At 37.0% G+C, this 23,470-nt stretch overlaps 1 protein-coding gene across 1 annotated transcript in view; it reads right to left on the minus strand.

Moving 5' to 3' along the window:
- Positions 1-23,470, minus strand: part of LOC134752917 (NADPH oxidase 5) — a 66,663-nt gene that overhangs the window by 7,950 nt on the left and 35,243 nt on the right. Inside the window, exons 2-21 of the mRNA XM_063688703.1 lie at positions 12,163-12,257; positions 11,496-11,607; positions 10,388-10,485; positions 9,475-9,595; positions 8,516-8,666; positions 6,194-6,404; positions 5,787-6,010; positions 5,291-5,479; positions 4,772-4,965; positions 4,230-4,366; positions 3,874-4,058; positions 3,417-3,528; positions 3,148-3,305; positions 2,769-2,892; positions 2,373-2,501; positions 2,017-2,114; positions 1,522-1,655; positions 1,146-1,256; positions 752-850; positions 297-491 (exon numbers count right to left, since the gene is read on the minus strand). Coding sequence (XP_063544773.1) covers positions 297-491; positions 752-850; positions 1,146-1,256; positions 1,522-1,655; positions 2,017-2,114; positions 2,373-2,501; positions 2,769-2,892; positions 3,148-3,305; positions 3,417-3,528; positions 3,874-4,058; positions 4,230-4,366; positions 4,772-4,965; positions 5,291-5,479; positions 5,787-6,010; positions 6,194-6,404; positions 8,516-8,666; positions 9,475-9,595; positions 10,388-10,485; positions 11,496-11,607; positions 12,163-12,257 — 2,877 coding nt within the window. The remainder of the gene's footprint in view (positions 1-296; positions 492-751; positions 851-1,145; positions 1,257-1,521; positions 1,656-2,016; positions 2,115-2,372; positions 2,502-2,768; positions 2,893-3,147; positions 3,306-3,416; positions 3,529-3,873; positions 4,059-4,229; positions 4,367-4,771; positions 4,966-5,290; positions 5,480-5,786; positions 6,011-6,193; positions 6,405-8,515; positions 8,667-9,474; positions 9,596-10,387; positions 10,486-11,495; positions 11,608-12,162; positions 12,258-23,470) is intronic.

Below are 23,470 nucleotides of genomic sequence, written 5' to 3' on the forward strand. Positions count from 1 at the left end.
TGTACTTACTGCATAGGTACATAATTTTGTTGACGTCTATTCTTACAAGACTGAAGTAGTTTTAATCATATCATTCCCATCTAATGGGATCCATCCGTCAGTCAAATTGGAAACATAATTTTCACCTCTAACCAGTGGTGTAACTGTGGGTCCCTGGCCCGAGAGGGGGCCTCAATTGCCCCCATTGGCAGAATTTACTACATGCCTCAGTCGGTATATATTACGCCACTGCCTCTAAACCACAATCACATTTTTAAAACATTAGAGCTACGAGTACGAGTATAGTCTCATGATACCTTCTCATGAAGCAAGTCTAGCGCTAGCTGAAGCCCTACGGCTTTCATGTCACTCCTCTGCAGCGCGCTGGTGATGTACATGTGCATCTCAAGGAAGCGCGCGCCGCTCTCTGCCTGCTCCATCTCGAGTTGCGACAGCAGGGACACAAACCACTCAAAGGAGCGCTGCTCCCGGTTTATCCAGAAAAAATCCACCTGAAATTTTAAAATAATCATCTGTTGAGCCTTCTGTTTAGGACACGGTGATATTATGCTCATTCAGACGACAACGGGAAAAGAAAAAAAATGATGATCGAATGTCCTTAAACTAAGTGGACAGCTGTTTTAGTTCATATTAGGGTTACAGCCTTACCTCGAGTCTTACAGGAGACAAGGAGTATAGCCAGTATAGGATAATGTTCTCCCTGCATAAGGTTTATTGACCAATAGAAAATCAAAAATAAAATATAAGCTACCTTTCTGAGATTCATGTTGTTCTGTGCGATGTTCGAAACCCACTTGTGATCGCAGCGAGGACAGACGTTTCGTGAGTTCCAATACCGGTACATAATCGCCTGTAAACATTTATGAATTCAATTAGTTCTGAAACTGTTAGCAGACCGGTTTAATCGCTTTCCCAATTAATATTTAATAAACTCTATATATCAGTGGAAGGAGAAAAGTGGACACCGTCACATTACGGGACAAAGGCTAGGAGGCTGATGAGCCAGCTATATACTCGTATATATAGTACGAAACAACTAATGACATAATTCTCATTTTTGTCCATCAGAGAGCGCCTTTTTAGAAGCGTTTGAGTCTATCTCAGTAATATCAAACCAGCGTGCTAAGTATACAAAATGTAGGTACCTGCAAAATAGATGCAAAGGGAGTGACTCCGATGCCTGCAGCGATGAGCGCAGCGTGCTCTGCACGGAAGATGTGCGAGGATGCTGCTCCATACGGCCCGTCGAGATATATCTAGAATAGAGGTGAATGTCAACAGTGTAGTGTGATAAGCGGGAAGCGGGGGACGTATTGTCGACCAGCCAGCGAAGGTGGGGCGTGTGTTTATCAAATCGTGATAAACCCCTCCTAATTGGCATACAAGAACAGCAATCGCCTTTATACATGTCGGTGCCGCGGGTTATTCCCTCGTCTATAGTTTATACTTGCAAACTCACCAACGTATTTCGTTAAAACGCTGAACAACCTACTTTTTCGTCTCGAAAAACTTGGACAGTACCTCGAGCGGCTTCCCTACAGGATAGTTGGCGAACGACTCAGCGGTGGAGGCCTCGCTGGGGCTTTGCACGGTGATGGCAGGCGGATTCTCCAGATCCTTGTCTGGAGACAGACTCTTGGATAGCCGCCGTCGAGCTGAGGTAAACAAATAACAAATAACGTGTTGTGGTTTCATTTTTTTAAACCACATGTGAAACAAATAATGTAATAAGTAAGATTTTAATTTAAGATTAATTATTTTATTTTAAATGTAATTTTTATTGTTGATATTTGTTTTTTTTTTGAAATATATTTTTAAACTGAATAAGTAAGATATATAAGGAATTTATATGACACAATGTACAATTTTCAAAGGAGTATTATATTATTTACTACTACCATCAGTCTCGAGAGGATAAATGTATAACTTTAATAGATTGTTTTTTATCTACCAATTTATACCACCTTTTAATTTATCTGTTTAGGAGTTTTAATAGAAAACTAGAGTTGGACTAACCGACGGTGAGGATGCTCTCGTTGGATCGACGGCGCTGTTCACAGCTCTCCAGGCTCGGCGTCTTGAATGCGATGATCGTCGGCTTTATGCGCATGTACCTGCGCAATCAAATAATTAGGTAGGTACCTATATTAGTAAATATTGTCATAGTTTAAGTTAAAAAGTCTCGTTAAGACTTTACCTAAGGGAGGTCTTAGTTTAAAACTATTACTCCGCAGAAGGCTACTTGACGATATGCGAAGCAGTATGCGAAGTTACTTTTTTCGCAAATACGCTTCTCTGTCTCGTTTCATAGCTCTTTAACTTTTCAGATATATGATCATAATTTTTTCTCGTAATTAACATCGGAAACTGACCTGAAGCTATGAGCCAGCGCCCTGTTCTGCGGACTTTTGTAAGCAAGCCCCAGCGCGGAGCGGCGCGCGCTGGCCATGGACCCGACGTCAAAGCTTCGCTCCGACTCGGAGCGAGGGTAGTCCTGCAATCTGCGTATGGAAAACCATTAGTCCTCTCATTGATCTTTCACGAACAATCCTTAAGCCCATATATATATATAGCAGTCCTCAGCGTTGCAGCAGGGCAATCTCCTTGATAAAATTACTGACAGATTTAACGTTGTAATTGAGACAGCAACGCGGAACAATTTATTAAGGATGCATTGACAGTTGAATCGCTTAATTCCGCTGTCGCAATGATGCACCACCAATACTGCAGCAGTAATATAACATGAATGTAACCTTAAAACAACTTACGCTAAGAGCCGTTGTTTATTCTTGTCTTTGTTATGGACATCGGGCATGGAGCGAGATTTCTCCAAGTGTTTCATTGGAGTTAAAGTAAGCAGCGTTGGACGGCCATTGGGAGAAGGTGACAATGCTGAATTATAAAAACGTTGTTTTAAAATAGAGTTCAATAGAAATAGCAACAAATGTAAACCAATTATAGTCATAATTATTATGACTGATTTTGATAGGCATTTGACAGATTTTAACGAAGTTGGTTTTTGCTGAATTAAGAATAATTACTTAACCGATAGCAATGATAACTAAAATAACATGTGATAATCGCCTTTCGGAGCCTTTCCGGATAATTTTCGGAAAAAATACTTCGTAGTTTATTATAAAAACGTACCTTTAAAATCCATCTCCTTGTCCTCATCTAAAGTGAAACCCTCGTTGCTGTACTCTTTCACTTCTGGCGAAAAGTCAACTGAGCGCTTCTTGCCGTCTCCAGAAGAGCCTTTGCGCTTACTCTTGTTACTTTGATTAGAACCCGTTCTGGTTACTTTTCTGCGGAAGCAATTATATTCACGGTATATGTGTATATTTATAAATAAACTAAAATAATTTAAACATACGGAAAGCTTTATAATTAATAGGCAGACTACTAATATTACTCACTCATGCTCAGCGGGTACGTCTCCGGCGTGCAGCCTAGCGTGTTCTTTTTCGAAATATTCATATAGCGTGTTGGTCCACTGACCAACCCCCCGAATGTGCAGCCAGATGTAATCTGTAACATATAATAGATATAATTAAAGTTTGTTTAACTTGAGCAGAGTTATCAATTTCAGTGACAGAGCTTATTCAGTTCTTCAGCTCCGTTTCCCGTCTCCAGTGCCACAAGTTTCAGGAGAGTCAACACTAAATTGGAAATTAATGATCACATTACATCCGACCTTGTGACACTCGAGCTGAGATTTTATTTTTTAAACTACTGAATAACCAAACTAATCAAAGCATGAACTGAATGAAACACATAGAATTCTGACATGGCGCCATAGTATATGTTAGGGTGCTTCAAATTTTCAACTTTTATTCTATGCGTTCCTTGTGCTTTAGAATTCGAAAGGCTCACCTTCTTGATCGGGAGCGCTGCTGATAGTGAAAGGATGCCACTCATACCGCGCTATAGCTGGTATGTTGACGAACACGTAGTCACCCGCGTGAAAATCGAAGATAGGCGGCCTACGCACCACTAAATGCGTCACACGTGAAGGCAGTAGGATTCCTGAAGAGATATATGTCTTGCCGTGGTTAGATCTAGAAATGAAAAAACTGATTTAATTCAACTTACACCTACGAATAAAGCCAGTTAAAATAAGTAGCCAGTCCGCCTTCTCTCAAAGGTAACAAGATTCCACTCCTGCAAGTCTGGTAGAGGTTTTTATCAGCTCCTAACTATTGACGTTTTTGAAAAGTCGATGAAAATACCTCATTGCAGCGAGTCGGATGATTCTCTCGGCAATGTACAGTGTGCCAGGCAACGCAAACCACTTCCAGAAGTTGGGCGCGTGGAACAGCAGCAGTAGCCAAAACGGCACGTACAGAAGATGTGTCCAGTAGAAGATCTGGAGAAAACAGTGAATAATGTTCTTATTAGCGCATAATGCAATTAATATACCTCAATAAATTATTCATGTGAAATGTGACTATATTTAGTGTAAGTAATGTTCTATTTATAAAATAATAATAATGTGTTGACATGTAAAATACTTCTATTTTATCAATAAAAGTTTGATTGATTGATTGAATGAACCGTAAAAAAAAACAAGTTGAATATTTCTCATAGAACTACTCTTCTCTGGTTTTTAAAACCACATTAATCACACTCTGCTCTACCGGTGGCTATTTTTTGTTTATGCTATCGAAAGAGGTAGATATACCTAAGAAGTTGTGGCCGATGGGCATTTGTTACGTCAACGAACCGAAAGGGAAAACAAGATAGATTTAAGGAATGTAATTCCGATTTTCACCTCAAAGCTACCCCCTCGGCGAATGAAGGGTTGACTGCAGACACACATTACTGCAAGGATAACCACCAGCGCGAAACCAGTAGGATTGGCACAGCCGTGTACCAGTCCGAAGAGGTGCGGGCGCTCTGTCAGCAGCCACTCCCAGGTTGAGAAGTTAGCAGCGTTGAGTTTCGGGTCATTCACTACTATCAAACCTGTAAAAAGTTAAACATAACTGTGGTAAATAAGGCTCCTAAAACTACTATCAACACAAAATCCTGTAAAAGACCGTCCTTTTAAAAGCGTTATATAATATTTCGTTGCGACGTTCCTGGCGGAATCAGTGAATTCTTCATTCACGAGTGGTGCTCTTATATGAAGCAAATTGTATCAAGGCAAGGTGCTCGTTTAATGACCGAAATCATTTAGATACTAAAGTTATTGCTGCTAAAGATACCTAAACACGCGTGTGAGCATATGGTGAAAGATATTGTTGAATAAGCTGCTGGAATATCCATGAATCTACTATAGATCACTTACTGAAATTACAGATGTGCATGATAGTATGGACGATGCTGTAGATGCCTATCAGCACGCCGGTAAGCTTGTGTAGGTAGATGTGATAATCGAGGGGAAGGAAATTGCTGGCGCCGCGCACGCGAAGCTGCGTGATGCACAGCCGCAGCATCAGCACAAGCACCCAGGCGCAGTTGAAGTTAAGGCACTGACCTGAGAAAGATCATTTAATTTAGAGACCATCTAGTGACTTAAAAGCTTGTGCAAGGTTTCTAAATTCATATATAATTTGATGGTACTAGGACAGCAAGGCTTATTTTCGAGATTTTTTCCCAGCAGTGGTTTACGTAATAAATAATTTAGCCAAATAAAATTTCTAGTTCAGTTCTAGTAATAAAATAATTAAAAATATCAAGTGTCACTGGTGTCTAAATATTGAAAAGGAAGGAATAGGACAAAAAATACTTGCTTTGCAATGAACAATGTGATTAACACATTGGATAGCAAGGTAGGTACTCACCACAAGCTCTAGCCATAATAACAAAACCATTCGACCCCTGGTACTCCACAATCCTAGCGACGAACAGCCCAATGTTCACTAGAAAGAACAAGCCAGTAAAGATGATAAACACATAGTTGTTCTTGAAGTAAGGGAGAGAGAACTGATAAGGCTTGAGAGAAGAGAGTCGGTGGCGTAGAGACATGCGCTGAGGCTGTGTGGCCGGAATTAGCCAACGATCGATGCTGAAAATGAGAAAAGGGTAAGTAATTTTTTTTACGAAACAGTAATAAAAATATTAAATTTAACATTTTATATACCATAGTAGCAGAAAGCTCAGTTCCCGACTTCCCTAGAATGAAAAACGTCGAAAGGCCAAGCAAGTATTTAACAAAAAGTTACTTATAGAAGGTAAAAGTAACACTAACCTAATGGACAGATTATGCAGCAACCCTCCGTGTCGGTCCAGCTGTCCCCGCAGCGCCTCATACGTGATGGCGCCCCTCTGCTCGGTGTCTGCGTCTTCAAACATGGCCGTCGTCAGTTCCAACAGCTGTTGCTCACTAAACGTCATCCCGTTCTCCTCCATACACGCTCGCATCACGTGCTGGAGCTCCCGGTGCTGGATAAGACCGTCACCTAAGATATAGGAAATAAAATAAATTCCAACATTAAAAATGCTTCGAGATTGCGTCCATGCCAAACATTGCCTGGCTTAAAAAAGCTGTGATTCTCTATTAAATAGCCGTGTATGTCGTATTCCTCTTAACGGTCACCCGCTTTCCATTATAAAGAATTCGCATGAAGACAGCAACAAAGAATCGACTGAAACACCAATCAGAAGCGAGCCAAACCGATGACGTCATTATTCCATTATGACATATTTCTTTAAGCAGCATAGACAACCTCATTGACTGTAATCCATACATCCTCACCAAAGAGTTTGAATGTTCAAAAGATATTTCATTACATTTATTACGTAGGTACAAAAAATATTATTACACGATATAAAGTAAATATTTATTTAATATTATATAAATAAAATACTAAATAATACGATATTTCACCAAAAAACTTTTCTAATTATTTGGCTGAATGGCCATGTTGGCTGTCGTAAACATAAAAAATTAAAAAGTAAAACCGGCGCCCGGTATGTTCGCACAAAATTTACATGTATATAGTTATCTAAATAATTCATCTTAAATTGCAACCGTGTGAGTTTTTGTATAAAATGAGTTATTGTGATTAATTTTTGTAATGTATTTATCATCCCTAATCGTAATATAATATAATAGTGTATATTATGTAGTGCTGAATTAACAATATCATTCGGGTTCAAGGGAAAATTTTATAGTAAACCTTTATAGTAAAGTAATATATTCATGTAAAGTACTCATGTACACAATGTCTACCACCCAACCACCCACTAAACCGTGACGTCACAAATGGACGCGAGGCGTTTTCGCGCGAGGTTTAATCTAGCTATAAAAACAACCGGCCGTGCGAGTCGGACTCGCGTACGCAAAAAACGGCAAAAAAAATCACGTTTGTTGTATGGGAGCCCCACTTAAATATTTAATTTCTTCTGTTTTTAGTATTTGTTGCTATCGCGGCAACAGAAATATATCATCTGAGAAATTTTCAACTGTCTAGCTATCACGGTTCATGAGATACAGCCTGGTGACAGACGGACAGACGCACAGACAGTCTTAGTAATAGGGTCCCGTTTTTACCCTTTGGGTACGGAACCCTAAAAATACAATTAATTATGTTAGAACTTATGAGTATAGCTGAAATATTGTGTTTTTCGGAACCAATACAAATACCGGCAATATTAAAAGGGATTTTAAAATTTGTCATCATGCCAATTAAATACGGATAGGGATTTCGTAGAGTACCCTGAGTACCAATGTTTTTCAAGCCAGGCAATGTTGTGGTTAAAGAAATGTATATTCTCAATAAGAAATTTTACATTTCACTTAAATAGAGAAAATACAAGATAAAACATACAATATGAGTAGTTAATTAACAAATTATTATAATGTTTTAATGTTTATTTGGGCACAAACGGTACATGTTTCTTATAACTAGTGTCTTATACATAATTCATAAACCAGGACAGTTGCCACCACTTAATAGCTCATTAAAGAAAAACAAACTACGGGATAACTAAACTTAAAGATTAACAACGAGGGTCGAATTAGGACAGGGGCCAAATTAATGAAGATAAAACTATTTTTATACATTACATTTGCAATTAAGTGTAAAGTTACAGTGTATTTAATTCGATTGTTTATTTAAAACCAGAAGTACTTGACGTTTAAAATTTAGACAAGGAGTCATTAAATATATCAATTTTTGAGAAAATATCATTATTAAATCTGCAAGCTCTTATCAGAAAGGAGTTTGATTTGTATTTCTTTTTAGTAAAGGGAATACAAAATAATTTATCGCTACGCCGTGTGTTCAATAAATTATTACTATAATTTTTATGTTAATGTCACAGCTGTTGGATCTCCAAATAAATAAAATCAAATAGAATAAATAAATAAAAACTAGAACATGCCATTTACTTAAATTACATGTAAAAATAAAAATACGAATGTTTGGGATGGTAGGCAATGTTGGAGCACTTGACGTTACGTTAGTTATGTGATGCTATGATGAACAGATATTCGTTGAAGAATTTTGAGGTGAAAGTTTAAAATATTAAGAGTCATTACTCTTCAAAAAAAAGTCAATGAACTTGCCATCCTGATCGTAGACTTTGAAAAGGAACCGGATCTTGTCCTCGTGCGACTGGCCCGCGAAGCGGTGCACGGCGGCAATGAACTCCTGGAGCGATATCGCACCGGAGTCGTCTTCGTCGAAGATTTGGAACACGCGTTCCGTGAAGAAGGGCTGTGAATACAATGTATTTTAAACTACAACTAAATATTCTGATGCCGTGTTAAATTCCATAGTTATTTCGCGGTATTTAGTCTATAGATATATGTATAATATTAAAAGCTGTACATATTACGCCAGAATGTAACATTGAGAGTAGGACACTTAAAAAAACTTATCAACTCTCCGTGGTTGCCAAACCCTAAGAAAAACTTCTTGCCGAATCGTGTGGAACTCTCTACCAGAAATGGGGTTGGCCGGTCGAAATATTTAGCAGATGGCGCCAGCATAGCTTAGCCTGTCAATCCCTAGACTTGTGTCATTTTTTTGTTTTTTAATGCCTTGGATGCCAGCCCTTTAATCCAAATCTCATAGAAAAAACCGGCCAAGTGCGAGTCGGACTCGCGCACCGAGGGTTCCGTACTTTTTAGTATTTGTTGTTATAGCGGCAACAGATAACACAGGCTGTATATCACGTTTCATGAGATACAGCCTGGTGACAGACAGACAGACGGACAGCGGAGTTTTAGTAATAGGGTCCCGTTTTTACCCTTTGGGTACGGAACCCTAAAAAGGCACAAGCTATGATGGCGCCTTGACAGTGCCAACCCCATTGCAGTTAGTGCACCGTCGGTGAACTCTTTCAAAAATAGACTCAATACATACTTTGTAGGTGTCTCTCTGTGTGCGTGCGTGCGTGTGTGTGTGTGTGTGTGTGTGTGTGTGTGTGTGTGTGTGTGTGTGTGTGTGTGTGTGTGTGTGTGTGTGTGTGTGTGTGTGTGCGCGTGTGTGCGTGCGTGTGCTATCTGCTATCGGCTCTTACGTTTTTCGAGACCAATATCTTCTCAAACTGTTCTCTGGTGATTTCCTTCTGGTCCCCCACCGTCTGCCGGAACAGCTGCTCAAGTTGGTCCACGCTGTGCCGGTCAAACCCGACGCGAGGGCTGGAAAAAAATCCATAAAAATCAAGCTAACTTTTTACGTAGATACCTAACCGAGCTAACTTTTTTACCAGGGAGAAAAAACTAGCACTCTCTTATACTTTGTCGATATTATGGTACTCGTACAATGGATTCCGGAGGTGGCCATAGAAACTGATGTGATAAAACAACGCTATTAACCTCATTGTTATTCTAATAAACACATATTAGAATCGTCCAGATGAGTATTACTTGACTGTTGAATGAAAATTACAGTCAGCGATAAAAGGTTGCATCACACATAACATGTTTGTCAAAAAACTTATTTCACTATATATATAATATATGTATACCTGCCTTAATACTTATTTATGCTTGACAAATTACGCAAATTAACCTTTTGGACGCCAATGACCGATATATGTGACGGTTTTAACCAAAAGGTACCACATTGTCGCTTGTTGATAAGGTTGATTTCTAATTGAAGCTATATGGAAATAGCGCCTTTCTGACAAGCGACAATAAGTACCCTTTTCGTTGAAAATGGCACATATACGCACCGTAGGTTCAACGCCAAAGACCGATTAATCGGTCGTAGACTACAGAGCAACATAGACCCAAGTGCATATGCATAAAGTTCAATTTCAGTTTTGATACTTCGGTTGTGTTTGACACAGCGTCGAAAAGGTTAACGAATTGCGCAATCGACTTTAACAGAAGTCTGTGCTTAAAAGCATTAAGTACGTTTATTTGTAAGTATACTTTATTATAAAACGTCGTCTGAGGAGTCTTTAATCTCGTTATCAAACAGTTTACCTTGTACTTGATGCTGTGGACAGGAACTCCATGATATCGTCGACGGTTGCGTAGCCGTCACCATCTGTATCCACCACCTTGAAAAGGCGGGCTGTCACCTGGAATATGTATTACTTGCTTATAATACGAACTTTATAAAAGTCATTTGATAGGTCACTACTCACTAGTCTATTTCCTAACTAGATCATCAAGGAAAAAAATAATAATTTGTATATGTATCCTCCAATATATACTTCGTCAAGCAAATCCTGTCAGTAGAAAAAGGCGCCAAAATTTAAAAAAATGTAGGCGCGAAGGGTTATCGTCCCATAGAAAATTGGAATTTCGCGCCTTTTTCTACTGACAAGAAGAACTACTTGCTTGACCAACTATATTTCATGTGGGCAGTAAAGTTGGACAAACGGATACGTGGATGAGTAACCCAAAATAAAATAAAATCAGCGGGATTGCCTCTTACTTTTTAATTTTTTACTTTTTCGTTCTAGAACTGCCAATAGTCAACGGCATTACTCATTCAGCCAATGAAACTGTTTTAGAGAAATTAAATATTAGATAACAATTGAATGAGTAAAATAAGCAATTTTTATCCTACATTTTACTTTATTTACATAAACAATGCCAAATAACATAAAAAAAACTCATTTAATGTCGTAATAACGTTTAACTCAGGCTCTACGTCTTTTTACTGTGAAGGGGAGACTTTTTGCGGTAACTCAAAAAAACCGACCAAGTGCGAGTAGGACTCGCGCACGAAGGGTTCCGTACCATTACGCAAAAAACGGCAAAAAAATCACGTATGGTGTATGGGAGCCTATAATAATTCGTTTCCAAAGACCTATCCAACGATACCCACACTCTATAGGGTTACAGCGAAAAAAAATTTACACCCGCTCTTTACTTTTATTTTATTGTACGAATTTGTCGGATTTATTGATTTATATATCCATGCAAAATTACAGCGTTCTAGCACTAACGATTACGGAGCAAAGCCATGGCGAAACTATAAGGGTTCCTAGTTGACTACGGAACTCTAAAAAGAAAACATTACTAGGAAGGGAAACTACTTGTGTAAACTTGTATGGTGTAAGTAGCAATGTTAACTACTAACCAGTCTGTTCCTCAGGATCAACTGGAAGGTGTCGAGATCAACATGTTCACTGCCGCACGTCAAGTAAGCAACGCTTTCGATGTGTTCTATCAGCTCCAGCTGCTTCTCTTCACTAAAACAGTTTTAAGTTTTTATGGAGCTTTTACATATAGTGGAGTGTCGTAAGCTTTTTACCCAGGAACGATAATATAATAAATAAATAAATATTTTAGGACAATATTACAATATTATTATTATAGGATATTATAGGATAATATTATTATTATTATAATATTATTATTATATTATAATATTATTATTATAATATTATTATAGGATATTATTATGATATTAATATAATACTCGGGGAATTCTGAACGGATTTTCGTGAATTTTTTTGCATTATATTTTGAAAAAAAAAAACAATAAAAAAGTTTATATATTATTTTCTGCTGAACTTGAAAAAAAATTAAGGTATGTGCATGGAAAAAAAATCTAAATGATCCGTTTAGAGTACTCGGGTTCCTGGATGTTTGGTTTTTGCGACGCACAAAACGGAAAATGTCATACTAACGACAATAAAAAAAGTTACGTTACGATAAAGCTACTAAAATCTGACTAAACAAGTAGTTTAATGGCCATTTAGCCTTAAGAAATTGAATGGTTAGAAATAATTATAAGTACATACGTGAGTCTTGCCTTCAGGAATTCTATCCAGTCAGCCTGCACCAACTCATCCTGTCGTTCCGTGTCGAAGAGCCAAAACACGCGCTCCAGTAGGTCCTGCAACCAATAAGAATATAACTAATAATAATAGTTTCTCAAAACCATCCCCGTACCGTACTAATATTTGCCTTGGACGGTCGTATTTGTGTACGTGACAGCGTGGTAATGACCACACTGATCATTCTAAAAGACCAATCGTTAAATGAGGACAAATCATTAAGATAAAACCATCATCACAACATTTAACACAAGAATTTGGTTTGCGGATACAGTGGAAAAACAAATAATAACTAAATAAAACAAATAGAGGAAAACGTACTTATAATTAATAGGTTAACAACACCTTAAATTATTTTGTTTTATACTCAGTTTCACTATTTACTTGTAAGTACACAGAATCCTACTTATTCCTAAACTGTCAACACTTTGTTAGGGTACCAACGAAACGACAAAAAAAAGTCCGTATCTTCGTTTTCTACCTTCAATTTTTGATCTACCACTTTTACAAACCACACACCCATTGATTGCAAACTAGTAACTACCTACCTAGTATGTAATAGAAAATTAACTAGGTTATTGGGTCAAAGCGATGGACTAAGTTTTTTTTTTAAGTTTTATTTCCGGCAGACGGTGACTCGCCCTTACAAGATGGGCCCCTACAAAAAGCGACATCTTACATATATTATTAACGTTAATATTCATCAAGTATTGTCTTGTCAGTTTATCGATGTAAAAATCAATACTTATAGGTTTTACCCGTAGATGCCGTTAATGATGTCGCAAAAAATGCAAACAAGGAAACTAACAAATTAACGGATTGCCGTCATTATACTCTTTAGGCAAGTCGTGTTACGGTTTAAACTTGGACTTAAAAATGAACATAGGACTTTTTTAGTTTTAACAGTGAGTAACAGCAAAGTATTGAAGCTGCGAACACTTCGCGCGATAGATCATGTCTACATTTACACCTACAGCCACACTATTTGGAGGCAAAGCGTGAACTGGGTTAAAAAGTTAGGGGCTTATATTTTATAAAATGTACCGTTGCCCAGAATTTTTTAAATCACACTACATTAATGACTTCTCATCACTACATAGTATAAAACAGTCTCTTTCCGCTGTCTGCCTGTCCCTATGTATGCTTAGCTATCAATAAAGTAATTCTTGAGGAAGGTTTTAGTCTATAATTGTAAAGGTTTTGTGTAACTCGTGCTAAGCCGGGGTGAGTCGCTAGTTTTATAATATTTACATTGTTTTATAATATTACAAGAACGTGTTCCACTTGTTGTTAACAACACGTTATTATAATTATTGTTTCAACATTTTGCCTATCGAACGCATATAAATACAAATGTCTATCATCAGAATATTACAAATTAAATTAATCTTTGTTAAAATAAAGTTGTTCCATATGTGACTTACTAATTCTATTTCACTCTAATTAAACATTTGTCTTACCTATAGAATATAGATACGCAGTCAATCTAGTTCATTACCGTAATACTTATTGGTGTAAAAGTGACCTACGTACTCGTATTTTAGAATTTCGTAAATGTTACTTTTAGGGACATAGAAAAAGTCCCCTTTAGTTATATTGCCTTGCCTCTCTTAGTAAAACTATCTCGAGGCTAATCTCGACTAAAATGTCAAGCACAGCGTGGTATCAAGACACGGCTCGTTTCAAGTTCGTTTATGGTTTAACTGACTACGGGACCCTAATCTTTGACATGTAAAACACCAATGAAGCCAACTAATTGAACACGATCTGTCCGCGCGCAGTCAGCTGTCAACCTAATGTCATAATGACATTTGACAGCTGACATGCGTAGGCACAAGAGACCCTCGCGAAGTGAGACTCGCACAAGTAATACTATACTTAAAAACTATTAGGTACCTACATTACGATGGAATATTCTTCGTCAGCGGCTGTTACAGAAGAAAATAAGATCAGTGCGAGATGGCCTAAAACAGAATATCCTTTTCTTTAGCGCCGCTTGCACCATCCCACTAACCCGGGGTTAACCGGTTAAACCGTTAACCCATTATCAAATTGTACTGGTAACCATGTTAACTCCAGGTTTAACCGGTTAACCGGCGCTTAGGGACATAAACCTAGTGAAGGTTTTGTACTCAATCATTAGGTGTGAAATCTACATAATATGGCAGAGTTCGGCTTAATTTGAAAATTATTAATAAATCGCGGAAAAATATGCACAGAAAAATATTTTTTTTAGGAATATGAAAGGATCATCATCAGGATCAGGTCATGGAGGATCAGGGTTTCATGTGTCATTTGTGTACCTACCTATACTCTTAAGTACTTGTAAAACCTGTAATGTACATGTGAAATGCAATAAATAAATACAATACAATACAATCATTATTTTATTAATATCCTTTTAATTGACCTAAACACTTTAAATGTATTTTTTAGTACACTTATATAATTAAAGCCTGACCAAGAATATATGATCACGCACCATGTTGCGGAATTTCATTGAAACTAATTTTTTCATACTATACTGAACTGTCACCCTATACATACCTATATATACATGACAATAAACAGCGCCCTCTTGACAATGATCATATATTACTGGTCAGGCTTTACGTAGATTTTATATATGGTCCTTCGAACCGGATGTTCTAAAATTACGAACTAACTAATTAAGTACGAATGTGATGGACCATGAAAATAAAAGTAACTTGGATCAACTTGAATTAAAAATATTTTAGTATCTTGAAACGGACCTCGCGAAAGCAAGTTATGTTATTACATGCAAAGAAATCAAAACGAATGTCTTTGGGTAGGTAACCCTGTTTGAAATGAAAACATAATCCTATTAGGTATACTTACTTATATTTAGTTTTTACATTGCCGGTGTCATTAGTCCAAGTTGTTTTGCTTTTTTTTACCTGCCAGCACGAGATCGATTTCTAATACCGTTTATCGTAAGCTTCAATTCTAAATTAATCCTCATGCGTTGCTAATTAATCCTCGTATGCGCGAAAAAGTATGCATATATTAATTAGATCAACTTTCGTTTTTTGTCATACAACCAGCTCGGTACAGGTAATATTTATTAGTCGTCAGAATGACTACGGAAAGAAATATATTGACAATAAATAGATACCTTCTTACTATACGAAAACCTCATATCAGCAAAAGGGCGTACCATCGCGGAGGCATAGATTTTTTTTTTCAATTTCTTTTACGCCCCGTTTAAAAGTTGGAGGGGCATACATTTTTTTTAACTGTCGATGCGAATATTTTCAAAAGTATTTACTTAATCCGAAACCTTTTTTACAAACCTTAAAGTTATTTGACTTATTTGTAAAGATCTATGAATGAATGTGGGCGGGGCACATTGCTCGCAGAACTGATGGCCGGTGGGGCCGGAAGGTTCTGGAGTGGCGTCCGCGTACCGGAAGACGAACTGCCGGTAGGCCTCCAACGAGATGGAGCGACGACCTGGTGAAAGTCGCGGGAATTCGGTGGTTGCGAGCGGCACAGGATCGGTCGGAGTGGCGAGCCTTGGGGGAGGCCTATGTCCAGCAGTGGACGTCTATCGGCTGACATGATGATGATGATGATGATGATGATGAATGCCATTGCCATAGGTACGTTGTTTATACAAAAAAATATTTTTTCACTTTTATGTAGGTATGGAGTGCCCCCAACTCAACCCCCCCTAAAATATATTTTTCATTTTAACTTGTAAACTGAAGACTGATGAGAAACTGCACAGGACCGGGATCGGTGGCGAGCCGTCGTGTTGGAGGCCATGACACACTGCGCCAGAGGAGTAAGTAAGTAAGCAAGTAACTACTAAACTAAGTAGCGGCTCACAAAATATACTTTTGAACCAAATTTCATTTAAATATAGCTTATAGTTTTTGAGTAAAATAACTGTGACATACGGGCACGGACGGACAGACGGACGGAACGACGGACGGACAGACGGACGGAACGACGGACGGACAGACAAACATGACTTACATGACGAAACTATAAGGGTTCCGTTTTTGATATTTTTGCTACGGAATCCTAAAAAGGGATATTTGAAAATTGTTGTGTACCTACCCAGTTCTGCTTGCGGCTCATTTAGATTAAATATTATAAAATTAGCGGGAATTAGACTCATCTATGGGGTAATTGATTTTTCGTATATATTTTGCGCAAAATGATGATGGTTGTTGAATTTTCTTAAACTGAAATATAAATTGGCTTTCTGAATAAAGGCCCTGACTCACTTTCATTAATAATGAAGTTGTTTCACACGCGGATCCAGCCCTCGCCCTTTGCGACCCACACGCGTTCGCGACATGCACTAGTGCAGTAATAAATCGGCGACGTGAACCGATACGATCAGCATGTCACGCCTAGTGTATTATCTTAGCGACCAACTGGTCCAATTCAGTCGGCAGCATAGGTAGCTAGGTAGGTACTTAAGAATAGTGCTCTAAGACTATAGACCTTAGTCTTAGCTGAATTATTTGAACTCGGCTACTTCTGTTGCTGACTGTTCGTATAGAGAAGTTCTTACCCCCTTTAACTGAAAAGCTGTTTTCGCTTGACTTGAGTTCTGAGCGTTTTCAGTTGGCCTAGTTTAGGTGTCAATAGGTAAGGTTACCTTGGGTTTATAAGGTTAAGCTAACATTATGTTTCTAAGGCATTTGCATATACCTAATATGCGCGATAATATATGTACTTAAATTATAATGGGTATGGGTTAATACACTACTTCTAGAAGGTATTACGCCACGCATAGGTGATGATAAAGAAAAGAGCTGGTAAAAAATAAGTTCACACACCTAGGCAGAAACAGTTTGTCAGTCAGATGCTCAGATGTCTTCTTAATTTTTAAATTTTAAGATTTATATTTTGTTCGTTTCTTTTCTTTATTGCATAATGCATTGTAAAACTTTGTGTAATATACGTTTAGAAAAACAATTCCCAACTCGTGTCGGTGTATAATACGACTTAAGTGAGAGAGAAAGAGAGAGAGGACACTCGCCTGTCGTTTAGAGTTAATTACTTTTTACACCTGTGTTACTAATAACTAATTTCTTCTACTTCACATGTTTATGTGAAGTCTCTACCTCTATCTATAGGCAAAGAGGATATAATAAGATAGAGCGGTACTGTCATAGTAAATTTTGTAACCACTGTAAATTCACTGCCATCTATCGACATACTTTAAAACTAAAAATTAAGATTTATAAAACTACGTTAAAATGTATTTAAATATGGATAAATGATCTTTTTATTTGCATTAATTATTTTTATATGATTTTGACCCATGTTCTTTCACTGATATGCGTTAAAATTATAAATAACAAACGAAACCGTCAACGCCCTCTATACGAGAGTAGGCCAAAACTAGTGGCGCCATCTGATCGAGAATCAAATTTTCGTGATTTTCGAGGCACGTTTTTTCCTTAGACTGTATTCATCTATTACGGAGTTATATCTATCTTTGCTATAGGGTACGTAGATCACGTAGATTTCTTACACTGTAGAGGATGTAGGTATGAGGTATGAGACGTGAGAGCACACATGTATACTACAACATAATTAGTATACATCGATAACCTGCGCTATTACGGCGACCCAAATGCGTGGCCATAGCATTAGCATAATCGCTATCAACTATACACATTGACTAACGTGTGTGCGGACACAGGCGCCGCATGGATGTCGAACTGAGTGCCGGGCATATTGAGCTAGACATGCTCAAAATATTACATTACTTTACTCTAGATTTTTAATGTATAAAGTACCTAATCGAATGTCACAATAATTAATAATTGTATTGTATTGTATTGTATTGTATCATTTATTTCAGACAAGTAGTCCAACTTAATTACAAACATCATTAAAAATAGATAATGATATTCCTGGGGCGATACATCAAATTTGCATAAAATCATTGTAAAAAAAACAGTCCAGTTCCAAACATATATCCATTTCATTTATCGATATTTAAGTGCGAAAACGTATACTAAACCCATAACGGCCATAGCCATAGAAATCATATAGGTACGCATCAACTTCAGAAGCTAGCTGCAATACAAATTTTCGTTATTACTTCACCTTCTCTTCTTACTCTTGATAAATTTTAAAGGTATGTGCAATAGTGGTTCTGATAAATACGTTACTCTTGCGCTATTAACAGATCTATTTTATACCTAAACTATACATGGTAGGTACATGTTTAAACATGTAATTATTTGGGGCTGTTTACTTATGTAAACCGCGACAGTCTATCCCTGCAAAGGAATACAAAAATGAAGGACACCTACCACCTATACAAAGGGACAGACAGACAGCAGGAAGCGACTTTGTTTTATACTATGTAGTGATATAGCAGTTATATTAATATGCCTAATGTACTTACAGAGTAAATATTATAGGAAAGCGTCCGCGATGAGCATGCTTGTCGATGTTTCCGACCGTGTGTCCCAAACATATGTATCGAAAGTGCGCCAGCTGAGGGCGCGGTAATTTAATAAGAAACGTTTTGTCGCTCCACATTTATGACGATTTACGGCGCCGGTTGCGCCCGCGCAGAGGACGTAACGAAATCAACGCAAATAGGCGTTTCTTACGTACCTATAAAACTGTTAATATTTAACTTGTTAAATTTTTTATGTCTGCAAATAGATCAAAGAAACGTCATATTAAATTGAAAAGTACTTACGTGCGTAAGTCAGCTCGATGATTCGATGGTTTAGGTACCCACAACATATTCTAGGTAGGTATTTTTTATTTAGACTATTACTATTACTATAATACAATAAAAATGTACACACTACATAAAAAAAGATACAGAAATTGAGAAAATCTTAAAAATAAAAAAATGTAAGCACACTTTCAAGATTTACCTAAACCTTTATTTATATATGACGAAAGCATGACGAAAGAGATGACATGGAGATGACATGCCATGACACTTAATATACATATGTCATCTATAACAAAGAGCATGTTTTTTTATAAACAGGTGAAATTGCATCTACGAACTAATTTTAACTCCAGTCATGAACAAAAGACATCAACGACTAAAGTGAAGTTGACGGTAGGCACTATGATTACTATGAATATCAGACAGTTCACCCGTGACCCGTGACATAGCCATTTGCGACAAATTGATTTAGCCTGTAAATGTAACGATTCGAACAGGAACCAGTTTATTGTGGTTACTTGTAGAACATAACGCTGGCTTAAGCACGGTAGACTCCGTAGCCATTTCGCTTGTACATCGATAGGATTTCAGGTGCGCGTGATAGTAATAGTAATAATTTTGGTGATACCGCATGAGTGAGACTTTTAATGCACTTCTGTACCTACTTTTTTACGAACTTACCTATTAGAAAATACACAGTTGATGAGAAAAAGCACTTAAAACATATTGCAAAACGTAATGTCACGTAATACTTATAACTATAAGTATAAGTATAACTATAAGTATAAGTATTACGTGACATTACGTTTTGTAACTATTAACACAGCTAATAAAGATGATGATGGCAACTTTAGCCCGTCTTTCTTCGGGACCACTAAAACAATGTCGTCTTCGTAACGTCGGAGGTAATTTTTTTAAAGTTTTATTATACGCGATTTAGCCCTTTAAAGTAAATAATAATGCGTAAAAATCGTAAAAGTTTAAATCGGTGGCATTGTCAGCGTATTTAATTCACCAATCAAGTGGTCGCAAAAAGCGCGCTTCGAGTAAGACGCAGCCGGCACAAAACGTTTTCATTACGCCCTTAGAAGGCGTCTGTAGCACCCATAAATCTTGACACAGTATAGTTAAAGGCAGTAGACCGTAAAACCTAGACTAGAGCAAAGTATTGTTGTGTAAGCACATTTTACCTAACCCTATCTACTCTCAAATTGCTTTAATATAACTTGACCAGAATTATTTATAAAATAATAATAATATATACATACATTTGGCCATGTGATCGTCTAGTGCTAATAATACGTTGTGAAACTTAGTACCCATCGTCTTTTATGTGCAGATTGATTAGATTTGGATTTGAAATACTATCCATAAATATCCTATGTATTTGTAAATATTGCTACTGTATTTTATTGTAACACTATCGTATGATAAATAAATAGTAAATTTTACTTTTTAGAATGTATCTCCTACCGTGCCATTTTGTTTATGTAATTTATATGTTATATTTTCCTTTTATATATCCCTTCGGTAACCTAGCTAGCTAAAAAAATATAATTATATTTTTGTAATGCATAATAGTTCGTACAAACTTACTTTATCTACTGTCACGCCCGGATGAAGAGTGGTCTCTAGGCTTAATAATACCCATTTTATTTTTAATAGGTATTCTTACCATTACCAGCGTTTTGTAAACTAATTTCAGACGAGAAGAAACGCCAAGAAACTCATCTTAATATATTTTTAATGTATGGAATGCTGAAAGAATCGTCTATTAAATATCATTTTATATCCTTTTACCCCAGCTGCTCCGCCTGTCACTAGCTCCTTATAACAATAGTTATTTGATGTACAAGGGGGAAAAGTTGTTGTTTAACCTCTTGTGCTAATATTGATACCCGAGCAAGCGAAATATTCCAAAATTGAACCACGAGCGTAGCGAATGGTTCAAAAATGGAATCTCATGAGCGTTGCGAGGGTTTCAAGAAGCGAGGGTTAAACAAATTTTGCCACCGGGTGAAACACAATTTTTTTAACCTCACCAGTATTTTCCTTGTGTTGACAACTGCAAAATATCAAACTAAATCAAAACAGATTCAAAATGAATGTTATTACTTAAATATTTATCATTCAAAATCATCATTAAAAAGTCAATTCTACCAGCCAACATCAGTCATCAGTGCTCGATATACACGCATCAGCTCCAAGAGCTGCTAGTGTATCAAATAAATAATAACACAACTTTTGGGGCGTAAATGAGTTAATTAAAAATAAAGTTTTTCAAACTATCGTGTTACATATCAAATGAAAGACCTTTTATAAGAATCTCAAATTTTATTTTTGTAATTTATAATAAATAGTTTACAAGTTATTAAAGAAAATAGACAAACAATCACCATTATAATTAATATCCAGAGAGGAAAATGGGGAGTATGTTTGTATGGAAAACCGGTTTCGTGGCAGTCGTCCCCTTTCGTCTTAACTATTAGCTAGTGCGTCTTAGTTAACAACATGAAAGCCACCAACAACGGAGCTGAAACATTAACCGTGGCCGAAATCGGCCGTTAGCGAAGAAAACAACTTCTAATTTGAAAAGTATGGGCTTTGGGCAGAAATTATGAAACTTGTCATACATGTATATAGCTTATAAGACGGTAGGTACAAAAAAATTTGACATAGAAACGAGTCCTCGATGTTTTGTGGAACAATATAGTGAAAACAGAAATGTTTCTCAATATTTTGTTTAATTCTATACAATAGCCGTCTGAAAGCAATTACCCCCTATTATACTCGTTTTTATGATCCATTGATTTTGTTTTAGCCCACGCATTAGTACTTATTTAGATCCATCTCATTACGTACTACAGTTTACTTACTTTAATTTCACTGTGAACATCATACCTTTTTCCTTTTAAAGACACAAATGGGTTATTTATTTACTCAATCAGCTTACCCCTTGCCTTCTTATTTATTCCTATACACGTCACTCTACTATCACTCTTGAACCGTTATCAATAAGGTGGGTTTTAGCAAACAGGGCAAAATTAATAGGATTCCTATTTGGCACTGCTCTATGCTTACCTTAGTTCAAGAATGTCTGGAATCTTGTATTACTTACTTTTCTGCCTAGAGCATCTATTTTTTTGTTACTTCTTATTTTGTACGCCGATTATTACCATGGCTATTGGTAATAGGAAAGATTTTATCAAACGAGCGAAGCGAAGTTCTTAGATTCAACCTGGAACACACCACACTTGACTAGGGGCACGTCCCGGCATTCCGAAGTTTTTGATTTTTGATAATTTTTTCTGTTCTGCGATAACTAATACATGTGTTCCAATTTAAATGAAATTAGGTAATAATTGAGGTCATTAGGCACATTTTTTAAATTTTGCAAAATTGAGCAACAACGATCTAGGGGTTATGGAGGTAGTAGGCCTAAAAGCGATTATTGAGGGGTGTTGTTAGGTATACTGACCACCACCACCGCCAACTTCTCGCGGTGGCACTAGCCCTAGCTCTATACAGCGGACCGCGTGGTGGCTACGCGAGAAACTGGCCGTTTTAGGGTAGGGGGCATATCAAACATTTTTAGGTATATCACTCGTTCGAATGACTTGGAAATCGAGATCTGAGGGTTCGGACTGATCATGTTAGAAATTGATATCTCTGTGAATTGAACCCATAGTCAAATTTGTTAAAACGGCCGCTATCTTGAATTTCTTTGTTTTTGGTTTGACCATAATTAAAATTAATATCTGAAGACCCAAAAGCCCCTTTATTGTAAATCCGTAGTCGACATTTTCAAAAGGCGATCGCCATCTTGCATTTATAATTTTTTTATTCAATCGCGACGAATACTAAATTGATATCTATAATTCCGCTTTATATCAATATATAAACAATTATATACCTAAATTAACAATTATAGGTATATACAATTATATACCTAAATTTGTGGTCAAAAGACTAGCTTTATTGCATATCTTTGGTAAATCGCGAGTTCGCAGTTGCGGGTCAACTATTGTTATTTTTATAAAATAAAGTAGGTGTTTAAATGTTTGTCGGGTGTTTATAGGCATTTCGTGTAATAATCAAACTCTGATGTGAAATGATCTACACAAACTTACTTCAGTATGCCACAAATTACCGTAAGTATAGATTTTTATTACATTTAAAAATGTTTTACCTATAGTTATCTTACGAGGTAAACAGCAACTTAAGTCGGCGAGGCTTAAAGTCAAAACAAGCTAAATATACAACAATCGTGAACCACTTACAATGACCTACGGATCAAGCAATAATATACTTAAGTCGGTTATCTTAAGTGCTTTGATTTGTTACAGATAAATTGGCGTGTCATTACCCAACCGGTAGCTAATGAGAGATCTCGTATTAATCATCGGAAACTCATTTAGAAATCAATTAGAGTAGAATGCTGGCGAGATGATCTGCTGCCGGTCGATATGGCGATTGATAAGTTGAGAAACATTTAGAGCTATCTATATCGAGGATCGAGAATAGAGTAGGTTAGAAACGATGTTTTTTTACATTAAATTGTTATCAAAAAATCTTGCTGTC

Source organism: Cydia strobilella, chromosome 2 (assembly GCF_947568885.1).
Source record: "Cydia strobilella chromosome 2, ilCydStro3.1, whole genome shotgun sequence".
Lineage (NCBI taxonomy): Eukaryota > Metazoa > Arthropoda > Insecta > Lepidoptera > Tortricidae > Cydia > Cydia strobilella.